Genomic DNA, 23,840 nt, shown 5'->3' with positions numbered 1-23,840 from the left:
TAGTTTATACAGCAGAAGGGATTTTGCAGATGTAATTAATGACAACATTATAAAGATGTGAAAGATCCTATGTGGTATTTTTGTTGAATTATTACAAATTTAAGGGAAACTTATGGGTGTAATACTGCAACATCAATTCTTTGTGTGCATGTGTGTGTGGTGCTTTGAAGGGGTGTGGAAACAACGGTGGAAAGAAGCATCTGACCAAGTCTTCATCAGACTGGAAGGGATATTCCTCCATAGGATTCAAGACAGCCAAACATCACTGGCCTTCTAAAGTATATCCCTTGACCTGGGCACTAGAATTAAGAGTAGGGTACCAAGGAGGCAAGGGTGGGAATTCAAAGCAGGGGAAAGTTCAGAGAACTGATGATTGGCTTCGAATGAGGTGGGATATTCAGTAAGATGGTCCCAAATGTGGAAAGTTCTAGGAAGCTGGGATGGAAGGTGGTGGGGGCAACATCAGCAAAGCCAAGGCCTGACTCTCCAGGGCTGCTGTACCCATATTATTTCCTCCCACTCATACTCATCCCGTGGCAGAGTACCTGGATGATCAGACTCAGAGATCAGGAAAACAGGCTGAAAGAGGTCAGGTAACATCCCCGAGTAACATCTTCACGTGGCAGAGAGGGAAACTGAGCCCAGACAGTCTTACTACAGAGCCCTCACTCCTAACCACCTTTGCCTCAAATGGAATAAATGAGACAATTTGCATGGTCTCCCTGGGGCAGGGGGAGAAGGGGAGCCCTATGCTTCTGGGGGCCGATGTTGTTCTGACATCAGGAAACCTTGAGTGGTTGGTGAAAACTTAAGGGAGGAGGCCGAAGATGGGTGTAAAGTAACCAGTCTTTTCCTAGCTGGAATTTTCCCCACAGGAGCTCTTGTTTCCTAGAGAATTCTATCTTTTAGGTAAGGAGGGCATGGCCTCACAGTCCTCTGGAGACGTGGTGCTTCTTGGTAGGTCACCATTTTGTTTTTGTAGTTCTATTCTGAATTTCTCCTTAGCGTTTTGTATTTCCACTTCTTTTTCAATCTAGAAGATAGATCTGTCCTATTCATTCCATCCTTATGGCGTGGGAGCTGCCATTTGGGAGTTATCATCCAGTGGTGAGGGGACCACACCAACAATCCCAGGGCCCCTCCCCCAGCACACCCTCACTCCGTGGGTGCCTCGTCACAGGGACTGCCTTCCATATACGAATGAGCCAGGTAGGATGGTCTCTCTACAGCCTGCTTCCTGCTGGTTTCTGTCAGGCAGGAAGGTGTACTAGGATTGAGGGGATGTAGGGCAATTCTGACTCATGTGGGGCAGCTCTAGTGAAGGCTCCATGATGGAGCCCCAAGTCATGTCAATGAGCCCAGTGTTGAGTCTGGGGGAAACGGAGAGCTGCACTGAAGAGTAGCCAGGCTCTGGCCTGGGTTGAGGAGAAACAGGACATACGAAGGACAGGTTTACCCGATAACACAATTGTATCTTTGGAAGCTTACAGCGCTGTCCTTATAAAAATGCAAAGCAGGTACAAAAGAAATTAATGTCATCTTTAAAAGGTCAGAGCGAGCCTGAACATTGATTTTAAGATGCTTTATCAATTAGAGACCAGAGGTTTTTCCTGATGATATTTATTTCATAAATGTAATTATTTTTCTAAAACATATTAAAATAGAAAACATGTTCTTTTGATCAATTATACAAAGAAAATACCAATATAGTAATAAAAATACTGAAAATATATGAAAAGCACCAGAATATTAGAGAAATTACACTGGCAACAATTCTAGGAATATATTTTTTTTGCAATTGTACAATAAAGTGCTATTAAATCCAGTCAAAATTAGTGGAAAGATATAAAAACAGTTATGGTATTATTATGAAATTTGAGGCTAGGTTTAACCGCAGTTGCATTTTTAGGCTACTTTGAGACCAAGCTAATAATATTAATGTTTTCATGGAAAATCTATTGATTTCCATTCTCAAGCGAAAATCTCGATCTTAATGTTGATCCTTGGTAATTTGGTCATGAATAGGTAACGACAAGATAAAAAATAAAATTATTATCAGAGTACTCAAAGTAATAGTCGCACAAAATGTGATAAAATCAAATGAAGACAGAATAAAATCTGATGTAAATAAGTGATTAGTTAAGACAAGAAGTTTAGATGCCTTTGATCTTATAATTTTCAGTAATCTTGCATAGTCACATTTAGTAGACACACAAACGTTAACAAGATATGTTATTAAATTCAACTGGCCAGACATCAGGGAAGAACATTGTAGTGAGTCCACGTCATTTTCGTAGGAAACATTAAAGGGACACTGTTAGGACAATACACTTCCAATTCTGACCAATGATTTCCTCATTCATTTGCTGAGGAACAAAGAACATACACAAATGCTTTGAGATTAGGTCGGGATCTAACATGGAAAGGGAACCGCTGTGCACACACACAGGGAGATACTACGGGGAGTACTTAGGGTGTACTGAAGTCACTTTCACGGCTGGAGTTGGCAGACTGCAACAGAAAAACCCAAATTAAGACCAAGTATCAGACCAGTGTCCTTTTAAGGTTTTATTGCTAGGCCAATTTTGAAGGGACTCTGAAATCACCACTCTCTACAACTCGACTTTGGAATCCTCAGCTTCTCAAGATGAAAGCCGCCAACCCTACACTTCAGAATAAAAAGTTCTCCAAACGTGGCTCAATCAAAACTCAACATTTATTTAACAGGCAGACTATGTTTTCTTTCAGATAGAGTTACATGTGAACCGACGAGAACTGAAAATGGCTGTATGAGTGAGAAAACAAACTGATTTCATCTGCCTCTGCCCCTGCAAGTTGTATCATTTTAGGATTTAGGGACCACCCTCAGGATTACTGTGACGAAGGCAGAGTATCCAGCAAGTGCAACAGCCCTGGTCTGAAGGTTTGTACGAGAGGATCAGGAATTCTAGTTTTCATTCCTAAATGGAGAACCGACACTTGAGTTTTGATTTTTTCCCCCCACGCTTATAGGTACTCCAGTGTTGTGTCAAGTTTCCTTCTTGTGGACGATTTTCACGCGAAACTGAAATGTGAATGAATTCTGCTCTGCATCTCAAAACCAAGGTTTCAAAGAAATTTTAACTCCTGTCATTTAGAAAAAGGAGGATTAGACCCTTATAAGAAATGCAGCATGGGGGTCAGTGTCCCGCCCCAGTGAGCGATGGGAAACTGCATAAAAAAGACTGGAAGAGAGGACCAAGAAAACCCAAGCAAACTTAGTTTCCCAAATTGTCTAAATATGAGTGTTCATAAAAAAGTCCGAGATTAATAAAAGGCAGACTGTTAAGGAAGACAGATAAGAAACAAAGGCTAAAAGGTGGTTTGGCATTAAATTGTTTCACATACCCAAAGAATATTGACTAGCATCTGGAAGGAATTCTCAAAATTACAAAGTCATGTTCACAGAAATTAATCTGTATTAAGTACGGGGTTTTTTTTTTTTTTTCAATATACATGTTCTATATACATAGTATAGAAAAGCTAATAAGTTGGCTCAGCTATAATGATTTTGTCATAAAAAAAAGATTACATTTTTTGGCTGTGACAAAGCTTGTTACTTCTACTTTTCAGTCCAGCTAATGTATACATATAATAAAACAAACTTTAGAAGTATTCAAATCAAAAGGAAAAAATAAATTATATCTAAAGTATTAATTTACACAATGGCTATGCCTTGACTTGATTCACTATAACTATGATCTCTTATACTCAATTTCTCCAGTGTTTCCTCATTCTAACAGAGTTTATTTTCAAGACGCGTATTTGTTCCCCTCTAAGTGTTGCACGTTTCCTTTCAGGAAGCACAGATGTGCAAAACTTTTAGTAACATGAAGTTCTGGGTCCTTTTCCAACTAATGAGCGAAAGAGCCATGTTTCTCACTGAACTCCATTTCTTTAAGTGTACAACAAATAGAAGAAAGACACGACAAAAGCAAGCAAGAGCATTGTTAAGGAAAGCAGCAGCTGCTGGAACCAGATACACCGCTGAACTTGGTCTTCAAGCTTCCTATTGCTTTCTAGTAAACGATTGAGCTAAAGAGGGAAAAAGAAGGATGAAAGATGCATATCAGTAAAACAGTACATTAACCATGTGAACGACAACTAGGAATATTAGAAATCCAAACATTTACAGGATGGGGTCCGTCTACTCTGAACAGCTGGGAGCAGGAAATGCAATGAGGGATCACATCTGTTTGGTGAACAGACGTGCGCCTGCTCACTCTAGTTTTGGAAAGATCTAATTTTCCAGTTGAAAAGGAGCAAAGCAGTCACTTTCTGCAGGTACCAAAGCCAGCGAGTCAGAAAGAGAGTCCCTCCAATCTTTTTCGAATTTAGATGGTACCTCTTCCATGAGATCAAATTCTTGGATACTCTCCAAAGCGCCACACCTCGTCCAAATTAGAATGGCCAGAGCTTTTAAAAAGTTAACACATCTCCAAAAGTAACTCACCGCTCACCATTTCCGATTTGGCTGCCCTTCACAAAGAAAAGAGCATTTCTGTCGCGTCTATGCCAAAGGTTCTCTCTACGTCAGTGGGGGAAAAAGTGGATTTCTAATGTTGGTTAGCATTTACAACTTTGTTTTAGGGAGAAAGAACACTTACTTGTAGATAAAGATCTTCACTGGTTTTATCTGACATGTTAAAAGCATTGTCTTTTAATGTAAGGGTGGTTGGTTTACTGCTCTCAACAATATGGCATCTTAACCTGTGGAAATGCAAAGGAAACAGGATCGTAAAAGTAAACTATAAAATGAAAAAGAGTTAAACACAGAAATCTACATAACAGACATGAAAGCACTCATTCTTCTCCCAGTTACACGTAAGGTAGCAGCACAGCATGTATTCATCTTGGAAGGGGAGCAGAATTTGCCACCCCAAGATACGCCTCTCTGGCAGAAGGATTATCTTGGGCTCGCTATTTTTTGAGAAACAGCAGACATAAGAAAAGCTTTGAAAATCTTTTGTCAGGGACACTGACATTTTTAAAGGTAATCTACACTTGGAAGGGTGTTTTCCTCTGTGTACCAGAGGGGGTGACAAAATCTCTAGAAGGGACCCATCTAAATCTGCTTAAGGACCTTACCCTCGTTTACTGTGATTTTCCTGACCGCCTTCCCTAACTGACTCGCTGATGCCCCAACATCTTGTCTTGGGCCATCTGGGGGAGTTTTACTGTTTCCCTGGGTATGTCCCGTGTATACAGGAGGTATACGTGTTATTCAACTTCTGTTTTCTCCTATTAATCTGTCTTTTATTCCAGGGGGTGGAGGTCTCAGCCAAGAACCTAGCAAGGTAGAGGGAAAATTACTTTTCCTCTCCTACGTTTTGGCAACCTACGATGGGCCCTGCTGGGACACCGTACTCACTTAGGCACCTACAGATGGGATCCTGGAAAACTGGCAGAAGCCAGTGAAGGGTAAAAATTCTTACCTACCAAAGTCAGCTCTTCTAGATCTCACACTAGTGCCAGGTCGAGAGAGGTAAAAATTTCACCTTGTCCCTACCTTTCCAAATTTAGGTTAGCAGAAGAAAAATCGGTCAAATGGGGTTTTCCTTTCCTCTCGTTCTATGTATTGAGAGCTTGGGTCTGTAACCAGCAAGAATATTCTTTTTGGTCTCTGCCGGCTGGTGGATGCACAACACACAAGGTGACAGGCAGCATTCTCTCTGCCGGCCGTGCCAGCTCGCAGGGCAGTTGTCATTTGGGTCCCCAGTCCGTGAGGGGACTTTGTGCTGTCAAAGTCCAATCCAGGAGCACTTCCCTGGTGTCACAGAGCGCAGGGTCTGTGACTGGAGGCCTCGCACATTGTTGTGGGGACACCGGAGCTGCCATTTTCACGACACCGTTCTCCCCACTTGTGGCGAAGAAAGTCTTTGTTTTCTTACGCTCCCTCTCTGAGGGCTTCAGTGTTGGCACCCTCTTTTGGGAAGCCTCTTGGGTCCATGGTTAAGCCATCAAAAGGCCTGTTGGCTTGAGTCGCTATTGAGATTAATATAAGATCCAACTTGTCAATGCCAGATGGTGGATCTTTTACATTTTTAAAGCTTCTATGCTGAAAATACTGTTAGAGAGCTCTCATCCTAAACAATGGTGGTCTTGGTAGCTCTGGAAAGACCAAACTGAAAGGAGAACATGACCCAGTATGGCAGCTGGCCTGAGGAACTTCCTTAGAAAGAAGAGATTATGAAGTTTTCAATCTCTAGTTTCAGAAGATAACCACCTACCAAATTTAGAGAAGAGGTGAAAAGATCAGTCCCCATTCACAGGGACTGTGACTGGCTGCTAAGGGTTGTTCTTCTTATCCATGATTATACTGTAGTTATCAGATAAGCCACATGGTCTCCTGGGGAAAACTCTCCTCACCAGGAACATGACCAGAATTTCTCCCAGGCCCTCCTACAAACGTTCAGGAAATGGATCAGCTGCAGGCTGATGTCTGGGGGCTGATAGAAGCAATAGAACAGGTTGTTTTTCCCCCTGAATTAAATTGGTTCAAGGATGAAGTAAACACTTAGAAAAAGGACGGCATTCAAAGGCCTTTGTTGAATACTTTCTATAAACTTTTTAAAGGCATGCCGCATTAAACCCTAAAGCTCCAGAACATAGAAATCACTTTCTTTCCATCTTAGTTGGAAATCATCTTCCTGATACAGAGCAGACTGAAGAAAATGTAGCTGGATGGGTGGGTCAGTCCCCTGATCCCATTCAGGCTGCAACACAATTATTTGAGGAATTAAAAGCAACCATCTTTGATTTGCAAATCTTTACAAAACCACTAGTGCAACACTGGAAGCAGTTCAAAGTTTGTCTAAACTTACCATCCTAAAACCTACCCTGCCCGCACCCTCTCCCCCAACACCCACCCCCCCCCCCAAGCTCATCTGCAAATACATGTCAGTATTGTGAAAGATCAGGACATTGGAAACAGAAATGTCCTGGGCTCAAGACAAAGAAGGAAAATAGAAACAGTAATTACTGAAGACCTCTGATAATAGGCAAATGTACCCCAAAACGGCTTAAAAAAAAGAAATAACAAACCTTGATACTTTGTGCCTTTCGGGTAAAAATTTTCTATCCTCTAGGACCTGATAGCTAGCTCTTCGAAATACAACTTTAGGGTAAACTTATTCCAACTGCCAGAAACGCAATTTGGACCTAAATGTTCTTTTACAAACTAGTGAGTTTTGTGTTATTGTACCTGATTCATGGCTAAAATTCTAGAGCTAGATACCTCAAAAGTCTCTGAGTCTATATGTTTCTGTGTGTCTATATATGTTATGGATGCATAATATTTTTCTACTTCTGGACGGTATTGCCAAAATTAATTTGTAAAAGCTCTATCTGACTGGCTTAAAGAAAAATAAGCACTTATCAAATTAAGTATTCCTAAAACTCTTAGAAATATAGAAACTAACCCAAGTGTCTTTAAAGTTCCTGTGATGTGGAGTAATCTTAGGTAAAATAAAAGGTGGTCAAGTGTGTTGGTTTAATTAAAATAGGCACGTCTTCAAAGTTATCGATATTAGATATAATGCAGATATGCAACTTTTTTCTACTTGAGTTTACTATTCAAATAGGTTCACGTTTTTAGGTAAGTTGGGTAAGAGTTTTTAGGTGAATTTGTGTACTTAAAAACAGCTTTTCAACTCTGGTAACTTGAGTTTTGCTAAGTAAAATAGGAAATCATTTCCAAATAAGATAAAATATTGAAACATTACTGAGCACAGGTTTATCTACTTTTGGCTTCTTATTACAGACGAACTAAAAATATTTAGTCTGTTAGTAAACCTATCTCGTGCCACACTGAAAAACTGTACCATGAGGAAGCATATGCTTCTAGAAATTATGTATCCCTGAATTTGCCAATCTACAGAATGCTGGTGTTAAATGACCACAATTGTTTACTACTTAATTTTCACTAAAAATTATTGTTTCTAAGAATTCTGATTCATATATGTAATTTACTAGAAATAATGGAGACGACTAACTCCACGTGCAAGGAAAGTAGGATGTGTTTTTAGCTGAGGAAAGGTATGGGCACGTATTTTTCTTAAGGGGAATAAAAGTAATTTTATGCTGAATTAAAGCTGGTTATTTCTGAGTAGGGAAGAAAGCAAAGAAAACTTCTCTTTGTGTAGTCAAGCTGGCCAAGATGGAATTTGTTACGAGGGTTATAAAAATAAGCTTTCATACCAATAGTGTACTTATGTAAAACTAAAAGTTAACATCTGCTAAAAGGACAACATTTTCTTGGACTATCAGTCAGCTACTGATAAGAGACGGTGAAAGGTTTTTCTTTAGCTTTTAAGTAATGTGCCTAGAAAGCAAAAATTGTGTGTTTTATCAATAATTTCCTGTGCTTCATGTTATCTTTATCATCAGGTATTTGATTGCTTAGGAAAATAGTCTTCTAAAGATCAAAAGAGCTAAGTTTTACTCACAATGATGTAACTTTCTGCATTTGCCTTTGACATTTTATTGTTACTATGGTTAAATGGATAATTAAGTATTATTTCATGATGATCTAGGATTCTATTCAGTCAAGTGTCTAAAACCTTCTGACATTTTTGACAAACTCCAACTCAAATTCTAACTGAAGTCTTTTTGACCTTGAACTATCTCTGGAATTTTTCAGAGGGCCTCTGGAATGTATGGAAAGATTAGTTTTATAGCTCTTTTTATAAGAGAGAACAAATTAGGCTTATTTACTATGTTAAGTTACATGGGAAGCACTGTCAAATAAGTAATCCTAAACCTTCTTTAGGTTGTATTTGTATGGATATGTTATTAACATAAGTGTTCCAGAAATCGTATAAAATTCCTAGAAATCGGCTATGTTCTAGTATAACGTTATTGTTTTAATTCTAGTTATTATCTTACAATGTTGTATGCCACAGAAATAACCAAATTTCCTTGTCAAAAGCCTTATAATGAACTCTCATCAGGTCTGCAACCATGGCCATTTTTAAGTCTGTCATTTATAGCAGCTATTGTTTTACTCGGATCCTTTCGCAAATGTGCTTCATCTTCAGAGATTCATGGCAAGGACTCTGACAGGTACTCCAGAAAACAGGTTTCTGATGACTTTAAGATCATAAAACTGAACTGGTAAGAATTTCCAGAATAAAAAAGCTGGTTTCAAGCAGACCAAGAATTAATAACACGGGAGTGAATGAACTGATAATTCTACTGTTTAGGACTTTAATGTTTTGTTTTCCGAGGTTTAAGGAAATACTCTACTCTTTTCTCATAAGCTATGATTGACAGAACTATACCTTTGTAAGCAGAATTGAAACAAGTTTTCTCCCTCTGTGGTCCCTCCAGCATTCAGAAACTCAAAGTATTCTTTCATGGAAATACGGTTTTTTGTTTTGTTTTGTTTTGTTTTTTTTTACATCAATTCAGTAAGAATCTCTTCTCCTTGGAAGAGGACACAATTGGAAGCATGGTTATATTACTAAGGCTCTGACTTGAATGTCTTATTTGAAAATGGTATGCATAAAAATCAGGTATGAACAGACAGTTTTAAGGGCCTAAGACTGACTTTAGGGACCCAATAAAGCCCCTTGCAAAAAATGGACCTGTAACCTTGCTTACAGGCTTCTGGATGGCCTTACCAGGTAAGGAAGGTCCCTTACCTTGGCAGGCTCAGGGGCTTCAAGAAGAGAAGAATTCATCTAAATCTGCATAATAACCTTACCCTTGTTTACTGTGCTTTTCCTGATAACCTCTCATTACTGGCTCCTCTGCTCCCACACCCACTCCCCCCAGTCTTTCTTCTTTCACTGGAGATGGTATTGAAGGTGGGGAGAGGGAAAATTATTTTTCCTTCCCTGCCTCTTCCTACTTTATTTTTCCATGTTTATGTTGAGAGAGCATGAGAGCAAATGGGGGAGGGGTAGAGAGCGGGAGAGAAAGAGAATCCCCAGCAGGTTCTGCGCAGAGCCCTCGAACCCCGGTGAGATCATGACTGGAGTTGAAATCAAGCGTTGGGCGTTTTACCACCAGAGCCACCCGGGCGCCCCACTTCCTACTTCTTAGTGCATGTGTAATAACACAAGCAATTACAGATACTGCTCAATAACCTACGGGAAGTTTATTTTATAGAGTAATCAGTTCAACCTACCCGATCTTCCTACTTATTTGAAGGAAACCACCCTTTCTAGGTGGGAGTCAGTGCTTTACTCGGGCCTTCAGTACCAAACCACCAAGTCTCCCTCTTTCTGGGAGGTAAGTGATCCTCTCTTGACTTCTAGAAAACCAAACTATGAGCAATTAATTAAAAGAAAAAACCCTGCTTTTGAGGGCCTGTTTGCAAAGAACTTCAAATTAATCTCCATCTTTTATAGCAGTGTTACATAACCTTTCCATTTGTTTTCAGAGCCATGCCTTTGACAAAAATAAACTTGGCTAAAAACACAAAGTGGAGGGTGTCACAACTTGGGAATTTACTCCATCCCAAAACAAGTCAACCCCATCCCGAGCCTTAACCTGTATCTGGGTTCCTTCCTCCTTCCCGAAGAAAGCTGACCCTTACCTTGGATGTAAGTCTTGTCCCTTCAGCCTTGTCAGAAATTTCACTACTGGTGATTTACCCTGTCCAGGTGGCCTCTCCCATTGAAAAACCCATGCCAGACAACTGCTTCATCAACACTACATTATTCCTTCCTCCAGCAAGACTACTCTCTAGAACAGTCATACTACCTCCATTTCTTTGGCACCTGGCTCCTGCCAACTGAAACTACCCCCCACCCCCCAACCAGGGTGGGCAGTGATGACTTCACTGCCAACACCTCATCCTTCCTGATTGGCATGGAAACACTTCCTAGCACTGGTCCCTTCCTCTTTCGTCAAATGCTCTTCCTTGGACATTTGATGACACAGCTCACCTACTGCTTTCCCTCCTGAGTCCCTGCTGGATTGTCCTCCTCTGGCCACGAAATAATTCTCTAGGCTGGGTCTTACCCCTCTCTTGCTGGGACAGCTGAAATAAAGCTTGTTTTCGTAGGCCCTCTCCTGTCCTCCTCCCCTCTGACAAGATCACTTTTTGCAGGCTTGTTCACAAAGGTAGATCAGGTCAGGTGGACTGCTCTCCTATCTGCCTCTGTCCAGCCTTCTTCCCACCCTGAGTCCTGTCACTCTTCCCTATGCGGTCCAGCCACATGTGTGTTCTTTCAATTGCTTTTGAACAGTTAACTCAACCATGACCGTTACTAGGTTTTCCAGCTTCTCATTTATCAAATGGGATAAAGAACTATTTACCTCCTAGGGTCATTTGAATGACTAAGTGAATAAATAAGAGTAAAGCACTTAAATAAGAGCCCGCTGCCAGCCAGTCCTGTTTTAAGTGTTAACTCAGTATCAGTCTTTCACTTGGGTCTGGTCTACACTGTTTTCCACACAGCCCCCAGAATAATCCTTTAAAAAAAAATAAGCCAGATCGCTTCCTGGATCTGCTGAGCACCAAGGGTAGTTTCTCCTCTTAATATCAGAAGTCCTCGCTATGGCAATCATTTGCATTCCTACTATCTCTCTGACCTCATCTCCCGCCAAGCTGCCCTTAACCTCCTCGCTGTTCCTTACACAGGCCCAGCACACTCCTTTTTCACTTGCAGTTCCCTCTTCCTGGAAAGCACTTTTTCTAGTTCTATCTATATGGCTTACGCACTCTTTTCCTTCAGGGCCTACAAAAGTGCCATCGGAGTGGCCATTCTTTACCCACCAGTCTTTGTTTTGGGGGGCTGTCCTTTGCATTGTGGGGTGTACGGCAGCATCCCTGGTCTCTACCTGCTAGATGCCACAGTACCCCAATGCCCACTTGTGACAATGAACAATGTTTCCCGACACTGACGAGTGTCCCTGGGAGGCAGAACTGGCACACTCCAAAAGAAAACCACAACACTCCTCTCTGTTCTCCTTTTCTGTGTATCTTTGCATGCACATACATACTTGTATATGCCCATGCAGTCCCAGGTTTTCCCCCTAATACATCATAGGTACCTTTGTGTATCAGAACAAGAGACTTCCCACACTCTTTTGAATAGCTGCAGAGTACTCCTGCATACATTCAAGTGCGTCTGACCGTTGCTTCACTGGTGACCATTTAGGTTTGTTCTTTCCCACTTTTTCCTAGTACAAATCATGCTGCAACACACACATTCTAGGACACAAAGTGAGTGCTCCTATAAAGGGAACGGCCGGGACAGAGAGATCTAGGTTTGTAATTTTGGACACATCCAGGTTCTTGCACAGTCCTGTAAGCAAGTCCCTGCTTGCAACCTCCTTGAGAAACTCCAGATCTCATTCCTGGGTACCCCAGAGCCCCACACAGCTCAGGGCCCACACTAGAAGCCTAAGTGTCTGCCAAATGCTCGAAGGAAGAGACACCTGCCTAGTCCATGCAGGCATAGCTTTCTGATTCTTCCCATCACATTTGAGAATCTGTAAGAAGCATACCTATGCTCCATCACTTTGTTTCTGGGAACCTCTTTCCAGAACTGAGTCAATTCTGCTGGGCCCGTGCCAGATGACTGTTCCATTTCTGCAGCCATTATCAGAAAACGGTCTTGGGCAGAGACTGTTAAACCTGCATTCCAAAAGAGTAACTTGTTATATAAACAAGCCTTTACAAAAGTTGGACATGTTGGTTTAAGGCATTATTCTAGAAAACAATGGAAAAAGGACAATATGGAACCACCCTAAAAAGGAAAACGGTTTTCTAAAAATTCAATTTCAACAGGCGTCAGTTTAAACAATTTTATGCATTAAAAAACCATTCTAGTGAGACCCATTTACCCATTTCATTTTGCACACGAGAAAATGGATGCCTAAGAATGCAGCGACATGACGTGTTGACACTCGGATTTCCGGCTTCTAGTCCAGCTCTACGGACTCACCAACCAGCCCCAGGTACCCCAGCACACCCTCTGAGGCCATCACGTGACAACTCACCCCCATGGGGAGACACAACTATGTCAACTGAAGCTCCAGGGTCACAACTGCTGTTGCTTGGCTTGACTCTGTATTTTTCTGGAGCAGTTGTTCTCACCTATTTATGAATAGAGTAATCACGTAATCACTAACAACATAATGATAAAACTGATCTTGGGGGCGGGGGGGGGGGGGTAAACGGCTTGAAAGTGATTTTTAGAAAACTAGCAGTTAATAATAAAGTCTACAAAACACCCACGGTGGTCAGGCATAGAATGTATCTTTTCCCATCAACAGGAAAACAGTATCTTTATTTTTTAAAATCTCTGCTAATCTTGGAAGTCCAACTGTCACTCAGCCTTCCTTTTCAACAAAACAATCTGTGCAGTATCCTATCTGGCAATTGCCTAAATTTAATAACACAAATTCTAAAAAACCGTATTAGGACTTGTTATAATAGCGTTGTCCAATTAAAAACACTAGAAAATCAAAGAAAATATCCTAGTGGTTCAATCTAAATTAAATAGATGATCTAAGGAAATAATTTCTACAATATGGGGCAGTGGCAGACTCGGTCATTAGGTTAGTATCCAGCATAAACTACATCCCAAACTATATCACACTTGGGGGAAAATGCACTCTTGATTTTATAGTTTTATTTTTTTTGCTATTATTATGAATTATTTATATGATGAAGAGTGATTTTCCTTGAGTTTTTATTTACAACAGACATTAAAGCCTGAGATTAATTTGGACATTAGCCTATTACGGCTCATTAAAGATTGAGATACAGATCCCAGGGAAAATTTTAGATAAGCTATGCCATGTGGTTAAAACTAGAAGGCAGTGTAACATGCCTAAAAACATCATATATAAAAACACTGCACAAGTTACAAATCCTCAGTCTTTCGATTAAAATGTCTGAAATCACTTCCCATATCCAATTTCCACATATAATCTATTAGATCTTTCAGATACTTACCTTAAACGCCACGATGTTTTTAGTTACATTTGTCAACACTATTAAAGTTTTCTTCTCTCCAGATTCTGTACTTCCAAAATACAGTTCTTCTGCTGGGCTAGGTGGTGACAGAAACATAAGGCGTTTGTGTTATTCAGAATAAATGATAATCTAATCATTAGCTGGAAGAAAAGCATTTAATATTATATGCTCATTTGTATAAAGAGATTTCATCAAAAAAAAAAACCCTACAAAACAATTACCTAATATAGTTTGTGTTTTCATCTTACTAATTGATTGCATGCTACTTAAAAGTCCTATGGTTGGCTTCCCCAAGATCAAAAGCTAAATAGAAAAGGACAGAAGAAAGAATAGGATGATTCTGGATTAGCCTATAATCAGCACCATCTAAAGGTGCATTTAAACTCTTTGGAAGGTTACACATAATAAAAACAGAGAAGAAGCTGGCACTTCAACTTTAATTACAAACAGAATAGAATGGGGCATAATTTTATACACCAACAGAGAAAAGTCTAACGTAAAATGAATGATCATCAGGAATGTCTTGAAGTAACAGACTAAGGTCTTACTATGTAAAGGCTTTTTCTAAGTAATATGGAATACAAAAAATTTGGGGTGGGAAATATTTGTCAAACAGTAAAAGCAGTGAGCCTCAAAATACAAATTTTACTATTGTCACTGTAGAGCATGTGAACTAAAAGACTAAAGCAACGTTTTATGTAGTTTTTATTTTTTTAATGTTTATTTTTGAGAGAGACAGAGTGTGAATGGGGGAGGGGCAGAGAGAGAGGGAGACACAGAATTGGAAGCAGGGTCCAGGCTCTGAGCTGTTAGCACAGAGCCCCAAGTGGGGCTCGAATTCACGAGCTGTGAGATCCTGACCTGAGAAGTTGGGACGCTTAACCGACTGAGCCACCCAGGTGCCCCATTGTGTAGTTAAATTTTTTTAATGTTTTATTTTTGAGAGAGGGTGCGAGCGGGGGAGGGGCAGACAGAGAGGGAGTCACAGAATCTGAAGCAGGCTCCAATCTTTCAGCACAGAACCCGATGCAGGGCTCGAACTCACGAACCGTGAGATCATGACCTGAGCCAAAGTCGGACGGTCAACCAATGGAGCCACCCAGCAGCCCCTCCAATTGTGTAGTTTTGTTACATGAGTCAAACTGTATCACGTGCCTCCAAACACTGGGTAGAGGAGTGTTTTTGTTTTAGATAAAAAGGTGAATTGTTCAGACTGTCCTTGACCATATACGTAAGTAGATTCATTTTATATCAGGAATGTCGGCATATCAGAGATACATTTGGAGAACACATATTTTTAAGGACATGCTCTCCTAGGAGGGCTCTGCTCATCTTTGGACAAGACAGATTAGCACAGCTGCTGGCTTACTTTTAGAGCCCATCTGAAATATAAGACAGAAAAGACCAGAAGGTTATGAATCTCAGAAGTACTCTCAATAACCACGAGACTGATGGGAGACAGCCGCTATTGGGGCACCTGTGCCTGGAGGAGAGAGAGGTGCTGTGACTTTCCTGGGGGCAGAGGCAGGGGATGCTGAGCCCAGACCACAGCCTTGGAAGCTGCCCTGCCCTATCCTTCCCTGGCCAGCTCTTGAAGCTGACCCTCGACATTCATGAGCCAAGATCTAGGGTGTCCACAAGCCTCCAGTGAAAAGTGTGAAACTTCTAAACCATTATAGGGAAAGACGAGAAACAAACTCCACAGGGGGGAAATGGCAAAGAAAACCCATGACCAGCAGAATATACATGTGGGACCCCCCCCCACCCAGAAATACACAGATGGTTGAGATAATCCAAATATAATAGTAATCCCAATGTATATAAACAAATCAGTCTTCTCAATTAGAATATCAGTCTTTTTTAAAAGTCTGACCATACTGGTCATAAGAGTCATACCTAAAACAGTTACACAGAAAAATTTCAACTATGGGACAGAAAATGATACATCAGGTCATCACCAAAGTTGGCATGGCAGTATTAACATAAGGCCATATAAATTTATCAACTAAAAGCATCATTAGTGAGAAAGAGATCTTTACGTAATGATAATTACAAACAATCCTGAATCTCAGGCTGAGTAACCTAGAAACAAAAATAGAGATGTGCTGAAATCAGGCTTTGGTAAAAGACAAAAACAAAACAACCCCCCCCCCCCTATTTTTCTAGTCCAGCTTTAGCTTTTAGAAGGTCAAACTGATAAGTGCTTAGTTCACTGTCATCTCTGGCATCCTCAAAGTTGTCCAAGTCAAACACTATCAGTAAAATGAGAAAAATATATGTCATTCAGATTAACTGTTAATATATGAATATTCACTTTTATTACCTGATGTGAAATGAGGGCCCTTTAAACACACTTAATGGAATAACAAAAAGGTAGCTAACAATGTCTACTCTGTCTGGAAACCAAGGTGAGTCTTTGGATAACCTTTAATTAGAAAACTTGTATACTGTTTTTCAAAATGTGGAAATAAATACATTTTCCCTCAAGATGATCAAGACAGATTATTAAAAAAAGCATAGCTAATAAAATCCTCAACTATGATTACCTGATGTGTAGTAAGGGCCCTTTAAACACACTCAATGGTTTTTTGAAAGCTTTCATTTTAGAATCAACCTTTTCATTTTCCTCTGCTTTGGAAGTATGTTCGGTAACGTTAATCTAAAGACCAAAAAAATATGAAGAGAGAAAGATAAAGAAATTTAGTTTCATACTGACAGCTGGGCAGTTCATTAGGTGAAAAAGTAAACACAGTGATTCAATCCAAATTACAATCTTTAACATAAGCTTATTACACCTAAATTACGTATTTGACATATATTAACATGACCATTAACATATACTTGGATGCCTACGACAGGTAAGTCACTACAGAAAATGTAACATGGGCTTTCCCTTAGGGTCTTTAAATCTGTTCTAAATTATAACATTTATCCCTCTATCAAGCCCCGATGACTCATAAAAAGATAACTAAGTGCTCCTTCCAAAACTGAAATAGAGGAAGTAGATAAAAGATTTTAAACTGACTACTTTTATCCGATAAAAAATAGTTTTGATAACACAATTCCTAAGTGCATTTTGCCAATTTTTATACCAATGCATGAAATCGGCCTTGTCATACACCATAATGACACTTCTGGTTAGCCAGTGACCTCCTTCCTCTTTCTTTCCACAGACAAAATGTTGAAGGACAGGAAGTTAAATGAATTACCCAAAATCACATAGCTAGCTAGCTGCAGAACGGCGGACAGGCCACAGCTTTTGACTCAAATTCATTCTATTGTTAAGATTACCTTTTTTAGAAGAGCTGTTTGTTCTTCGCTGGAAATTGTTTCCAAGGTTTCTTTGCCATCACTCTCTAGATCTTCTTTACTTGAAGCTTCATCTTCACTGGCAATAGGTCCATTTTCACACAATGGTGTCTGGAAATCATCATCTACTAGCGGTGGGTAGCTATACTTGAAAGGATCCTAAGAGAAAGGAATTGTATAACAGCCTGCTGAGAGGTGGGCAGACAAATAATTCTCTCAAGTTAAAAATCCACTCTCCGGGCCAACAAGCAAACCAACACAAAAAAACAGACTTAATTAGTGAATTTTTTTTTTTAAAGGAAGCATTTCAAAACACAAGGGAAAGGGCAACACGTGGTGTGGGCAACTGATTAGCCATCTGTAAAAAAACCAAGTTGGATCGTGAGCTCATTCTTTGCACCAAAAAGAATTTCAGAGGAATAAAAACTTGAAAGTATGTATTTTTTTAATGTTTATTATTTTTTTAGTAAGCTCTACACCCAACATGGGGCTCGAAACCATGATGTTGAGGTCAAGAGTCACCTACTCTTCCAACGGAGTCAGCCAGGTGCTCTGGAAGTGTAATTTTAAAAAACCATATAAGCTTAAAACAACAACAACAACAACAACAACAACAACAACAACATAAGCTCCAGAAAAACACAAAGAAGGATTAAAAAAAAAAACAAAAAACAGGGGCACCTGGCTCGCTCAGTCAGTAGAGCCTGTAACTCTTGATCTCAGGGTTGTGAGTTCAAGCCCCACATTGGGTATGGAGCCTACTTAAAACAAATACATTAAAAAAAAACAACAGGAAACAAAACACAAAACCTAAGTAGTGAAGACCTTTCTAATCATAGCACAAACACAGAACCCAGCAGGCATAAAAATGCTGATAAAAAATGAGCACACTAACATGAAACATTTCTGAATGACAGAAAACAAAACCCAACACTCAACTCCCCCTCCCGAAAAAAAAACCCGCAAAAAAGTTTTTTTAAAGCCACAACGAGAAAAATATGTATCACATGTATCAGAAACAAGACAGCTTTTGTTCATATATACAAATCAAGAAGAGTGATAACAGAATTTTAAAAAAAGGAATGATACAGAATTCATAAAGAACAGACTACCTTTTAAATCATAAAAAAATGCTTGACATCACTTACAATAATAGAAATGCAAATTCAAACCACACTAGAATATTTTTCACCTGAGACTGTCAAAGGTTACAAAAATGAGAGTTTGTGCTACTGGCAAGGGTGTGGTTCAAGCATTGCCACATGTTACTGGGAGATGAGCACAATCTCTTTAGAGGGAAACTGGAGCTCACCTTCTACTTACACTGTTGAATCCATGTACCAAGATATTTACAAGGATATTCACTGTAGCACTCCTAATAATGGCAAGATTAGAAAACAACTAACAGTCCTTCCAAAGAGAACTGATTAACTACATTATGTTAAATCTACACAATGGAATATTCTGCAATGGTTGAAAAAATCAGGTAGACCTCTATGAATCAATATGGCATAAACTAACAAGAGATGAAGTGGGAAAACCAGTGAAACAACATACTGTATGTGACTGTTACGTAAAAAAATAAAATGGACAGAATATTTCCAGGAGAGAAAATGTGGACACAATGGTGGCCTCTGGAGAGTGGCAGTGGGCAGTCACCGGGGGAGGGACACATGCTTGGCACTATACTGCTGTAGTTTTCAATCTTCAGTATTGTTTGCTTTTAAAAAAATCATGTATAAGTATTACTTTTGGGGAAAAAATTATGTGAAAGAATATTAGTCCTACTATAATTCTGAGCAGTCCTAAAAAAATATACCATTAACAACAGAGAAGGGAGATAACCTTTTCTACTCCTAAAAGTAAAAATAATTTTTAGTAGGGGCGCCTGGGTGGCTCAGTCGGTTGAGCATCGGACTTCGGTTCAGGTCATGATCTCGCGGTTTGTGGGTTCGAGCCCTGCGTCGGGCTCTGTGCTGACAGCTCAGAGCCTGGAGCCTGCTTCGGATTCTGTGTCTCCCTCTCTCTCTGTCCCTCGCTCACTTGTGCTTTGTCTCTATCAAAAATAAATAAATGTAAAAAAAAGTAATTTTTGCTAGAGGCTATAAATTTTAAAGTTTATTTATTTTGAGAGAGAGAGAGACAGAGAGGGAGGGAGGGAATATGAATCCCAAGCAGGCTCCTCACTGTCAGCCCAGAGCCCGACGCGGGGCTCGAACTCACGAACCCATGAGATCATGACCTGAGCCGAAATCAAGAGTCAGACGCCTAACCGACTAAGCCACCCAGTCACCCCTAGATGCTATTCATTTTAAGATATAACAATTCTAGGGACAGATTATTAAAAACAAATCAAATATCTAGTTTAACTAAAGGTAGTATGTGAAATGAACCATACTGTGTTTTTCTAGGTTAAAATGTAAAATATAAAGCTTCAAAATAGGAAAGCAGCAAATTTCAAATTAAAAATACTGGTTCAAGTTTTTCTAACCAAAGAAATCTAAAGGACACAGCAAAACTTTTCATCTTCCCGGTCACTTGATTCTGGTTGAATCCAGTTTTGCCAAGTAGGCAGTATCTGAAGTAGATTGGAAAAATCAAACAAAAGAAATTTTATCAATCAGGTTAACCCAAAGCATACCAAATCCATAGGTTCCATAGTTTATAAATACACAATACACAGTACGTTTCATTATCGTGTAGTGGTAAAAATTTAACACATACCTAGTTATCCCCGGTCTCTTATTTTTAAGTACTAATACCATTTCAAAGAAAGGTGATAATATATATTATCTTTGAAATTAAAAAGACTGTTAAACAGTAAACAACTGGAAGCAAACTGAGACACGTGAAAAAAAAATTCAGTAACTCACGGTTCATATCTAGACACAGGAATACTATGTAGCCATAAATAAGAGTAAAACAGCTTTTCATATTGATGTGGAATGATCTCTAAGACATGTTGTAGAGAAAAAAGTAGGAGGCATAAGGGCGTAAAAATACACTACTTGTTTAAAAGCGATGAGAGGGAGGAAGAATTACATCTCTATTTGCTTGTGTGTGTTACATATATACTGTATTGCTTATGTAGGCAATACGGGTTCCTGGAAATAAATATAAGAGATGGAACTGGGGAGAAGAGAGTGATTGGGATAGCAGTAGAAAGACTTTTTACTGAATACCTGTGTCTGAATATTTGTATTGAATACTGAATACTTTTCAGTCTAGAACCATGTAAATATATAACCTACTCAAAATTAAAATTTAACAACTCAAAAACTTACATAAACATGTCTATCATGGTGCTATTCTGGAGTATCTATGATCTTTCTTTGCACGTTAAGATACTGCTGCTTCTTGTCCCTTAAGGCAAGAACACGGCTTCATGTGCCCCGATCCAGTCTTATTTTAGAAACATACTTCAAGCACTATACTTACAGTTCCACCCATGTGGGGAGGCAGGTATTCTACACTGACATAGTCTTGGACTTCATTTTTACTTGCAAACTTCAACAAACTCACTGCTTCTGGTCCAAGCCAGGATTTCACAATTTTGAAAGCAGCTGAGGAAAAAACAGTCACTTCATTAAATCCATTGTCTTTCTCAATTAATTTATTGTGTGTGCTAATGCAAGTCTTCTGATATCAGTTTGGGCTAAACTCTGTCAACAGGTATCTTTGTGGGTTCCAAATGTTCCAGGAAGAGTCAGGAAGACTGAATCACCTTGATGTGCACCAAGAAACTTAACAGAGTTTTGGCCTCTCTACAAATCTGTCAATGATCCCAACCGCTAAGACTCCCAGACACGGAATCAAATAGTACTGTGATTTGAGGGATAACTATGCAAGAGTATGGAAAGAGTCATTTTTCCTTACACTTCTGATAAACGCCCAACCTGAAAGACCTCCTCAAATGGGAAGTCAAGAAGAGAAAGCAGTGGCTCTCCTTATTTATGGGTTTGAGCTACACTCAGACTTCCATCCCAACCCTAAACATCTCTGCCTTTCTCCCAAGCCCTGCAGCTTATTTAATTGTGAGGAACTCATGGAATCTGCAAGAATAAACCGTTATCAAACACAACTGTTTAGTAATTACAATCTTGTTCTTTCATGCCATTCTAATTTAGATTTAGTTTTTTTTAAACCTTGTTTCCATTCTGACATTCTAAACACATTTTAAACAAATTAAAAGAGGAATCCTGCATTAAGTTTGCAAAAGCATCAATGAAAAAACATCAGGAAATCAAACAGTATGATAAAAATTAAATCCAGGTTCAGGAAACTGCATTTTTAGTTTGGCTAATTATGCTTAAATTTTATGTAATATTTACATTTTCCTTAATTTCGATTTAAAAAGTCTGTGAGATGACGTATTTGAAGCTAGGTTACTTGAATTAACTAAAATGCTAAATCTGATTTTTTTATAATAGCTTTATTGAGATAATAATTCGCATACCATAAAATTCACCCCTTTCAAGTATGCACATCGATGGTTTTTGGTGTATTTAGATAGTTTTATAACCATCCCCACTACCTAATTTTATTTATTTTAGACAGAGAGAGAGAGAGAGAGCGCACGCACATGAATGGGAGAGAGGAACAGAGGGGGAGACAGAGAGAGAGAGTCTTAAGCAGGCTCTGCACTCAGCGCAGAGCCCGCCGTGGGGCTGGATCCCATGATCCTGGGATCATGACCTGACCCGAAAGAGAGTAAGATGCTCAAACGACTGAGCCAGCCAGGCACACACCCCCCACTATCTAATTTTAGAATGTGTTTGTAACACCAAAAAGAAACCCCTATCTATAAACAATCTCTCTTTACCCTCCCTCTCCCATTCCTGGGCAACCACTGATCTACTTTCTGGATTGGCCTGTTGTGGATATTGCACATAAATGGAATCATACAACACGTGGTTTTTCTAACTGGCTTTGTTCACGCAGAATGTGTTCAAGGTTCCTCTGTGATGTAGCATGTATCAGTACGTAATTCCTTTTTATGGCCGAGTAATTTTCCGTTTTATGGATCTACAACATTTGTTTATCCATTCATCAACAGATAAACATTTGAGTACTTTCCACTTGACTATCACGAAGAATAGTGCTATGAAGACCTGTGTGCAAGCTTTTGTGTAGACACGTGCTTTCAATTCTTTTGGGAACGTACCTAGGGATGGAACTGCTGAATTATATGGTACTTCTATGTTTAACTTTTTGAGGAGCCGCCAAACTGCTTTCCAGAGTGGCCCCATCATTTTACATTCTCACCAGTAACGTATGAGGGTTCCAATGTCTCCACATCCTCAACACGTCTTTTCGATCACAGCCATCTGAGCTGGTGTGAATTAGTATCTCATTTGGTTTTGACTTGTAGTTCTCTCATGACTAATGATGTTGAGCATCTTTTTATGTGTTTATTGCCCATTTGCCTATCTTTGGAGAAATGTCTATTTAAATCTTTTGCCCTTTTTAATTGGGCCATTTGTCTTTTTATTGTGGTGTTGTAAAAGCTATTTATATATTCTAGACATAAGTCCCTTATCAGATGCACGATTTGTAAATATTTTCTTCCATTCTGAGAGCTGTCTTTTCACGTTCTGGCTGGTGTCGTTTGAAGCACAAAATTTGAAATTTTAATGAAGTCCAATGTATCTATTCTTTTCTTTTGTTGCTTGTGCTTTTTTTGGTGTCATATCTAAGCAACCACTGCCTAATGCAAGGCCACAAAGATGTATTCCTATGGTTCCAAGGTTTACAGTTCTAATTCTTATATTTAGGTCTCTGATCATCCATTTTGAACTAATTTTTGTATGTGAAGGGAGGTAGAGGTCCAACTTCATTCTTCTGAATGTGGATAGTCAGTTGTCCCAGTATCATTTATTACAAAGACTATTCTTTCTTGAGAGAGATCTTGGGAGACAGTGGCAGACTAGGAGCACCGTAGGCTCGCCTCGTCCCACAAACACAACTAGATAACTACCAAATCATCCTAAATGCCCCATCAATCGATCTGAAGACTGGCAGAACAAACTGCAACTAAAGGTAGAGAAGAAGCCACATCGAAGAAGGTAGAATGTAAGGAGACCTGGCTTGGGAGAGACATGGATCACGGCTGCTTCAGTGGGAAGAGAACCTCAGTCACGGAGAAGGGCAGGTTAGAGAGAGAGAGAATGCGTGTGCGCGACAGAGAGGCAGACAGACCAGCACACAGGGGAGCACATGGGGAAAACAAACATGTACAGCAAATGGCTTGGAAAGTGAGAGGGCCTGAATTTTGTGAGTTCTCACAACCAGTGGGGCTCAAAGCCTGGAGTTTTAAAGGTCAGCATGCTTGGCTCTGGGAGAGCTCAGAGGACACTGGGGCTCTTCGTGGAGAGAAGGCAGGGCAAACAGGCCGTGGACATACAGCGAGGAAAAAGTGATCTGAAGAGCGCCTGGGGCACAGAGTGCAAAGGTTATTCGCTCATCTCGGAGCAGGTTTCCGAGGGGCAGCATTCATGAAGAGATCCCTTCTGGAACAAAGAAACTGCCAAGTATCATTTCATTGCCCCGCCCC

General features: G+C 39.8%; 1 protein-coding gene across 3 annotated transcripts in view; it reads right to left on the bottom strand.

The window, feature by feature from the left end:
- MOSPD2 (motile sperm domain containing 2) overlaps positions 1-23,840 on the bottom strand; it is a 58,144-nt gene that overhangs the window by 2,350 nt on the left and 31,954 nt on the right. The window contains exons 8-15 of one of the 3 annotated variants that reach the window (XM_007090070.3): positions 20,726-20,850; positions 17,270-17,446; positions 16,525-16,637; positions 13,958-14,054; positions 12,997-13,093; positions 12,502-12,631; positions 4,647-4,749; positions 1,724-2,511 (exon numbers count right to left, since the gene is read on the bottom strand). In XM_007090070.3, the coding sequence (XP_007090132.1) occupies positions 2,470-2,511; positions 4,647-4,749; positions 12,502-12,631; positions 12,997-13,093; positions 13,958-14,054; positions 16,525-16,637; positions 17,270-17,446; positions 20,726-20,850 (884 nt within the window). In that variant the 3' untranslated portion in view covers positions 1,724-2,469. Of the gene's footprint in view, positions 1-1,723; positions 2,512-2,582; positions 4,075-4,646; positions 4,750-12,501; positions 12,632-12,996; positions 13,094-13,957; positions 14,055-16,524; positions 16,638-17,269; positions 17,447-20,725; positions 20,851-23,840 lie in introns of those variants that run through there. The other 2 variants (XM_007090069.3, XM_042973806.1) reach the window with 2 other exon arrangements.

The sequence above is a fragment of the Panthera tigris genome, chromosome X, assembly GCF_018350195.1.
Source record: "Panthera tigris isolate Pti1 chromosome X, P.tigris_Pti1_mat1.1, whole genome shotgun sequence".
In the NCBI taxonomy this organism is placed as follows: domain Eukaryota; kingdom Metazoa; phylum Chordata; class Mammalia; order Carnivora; family Felidae; genus Panthera; species Panthera tigris.
This window is presented reverse-complemented; position numbering and strand designations above follow the sequence as displayed.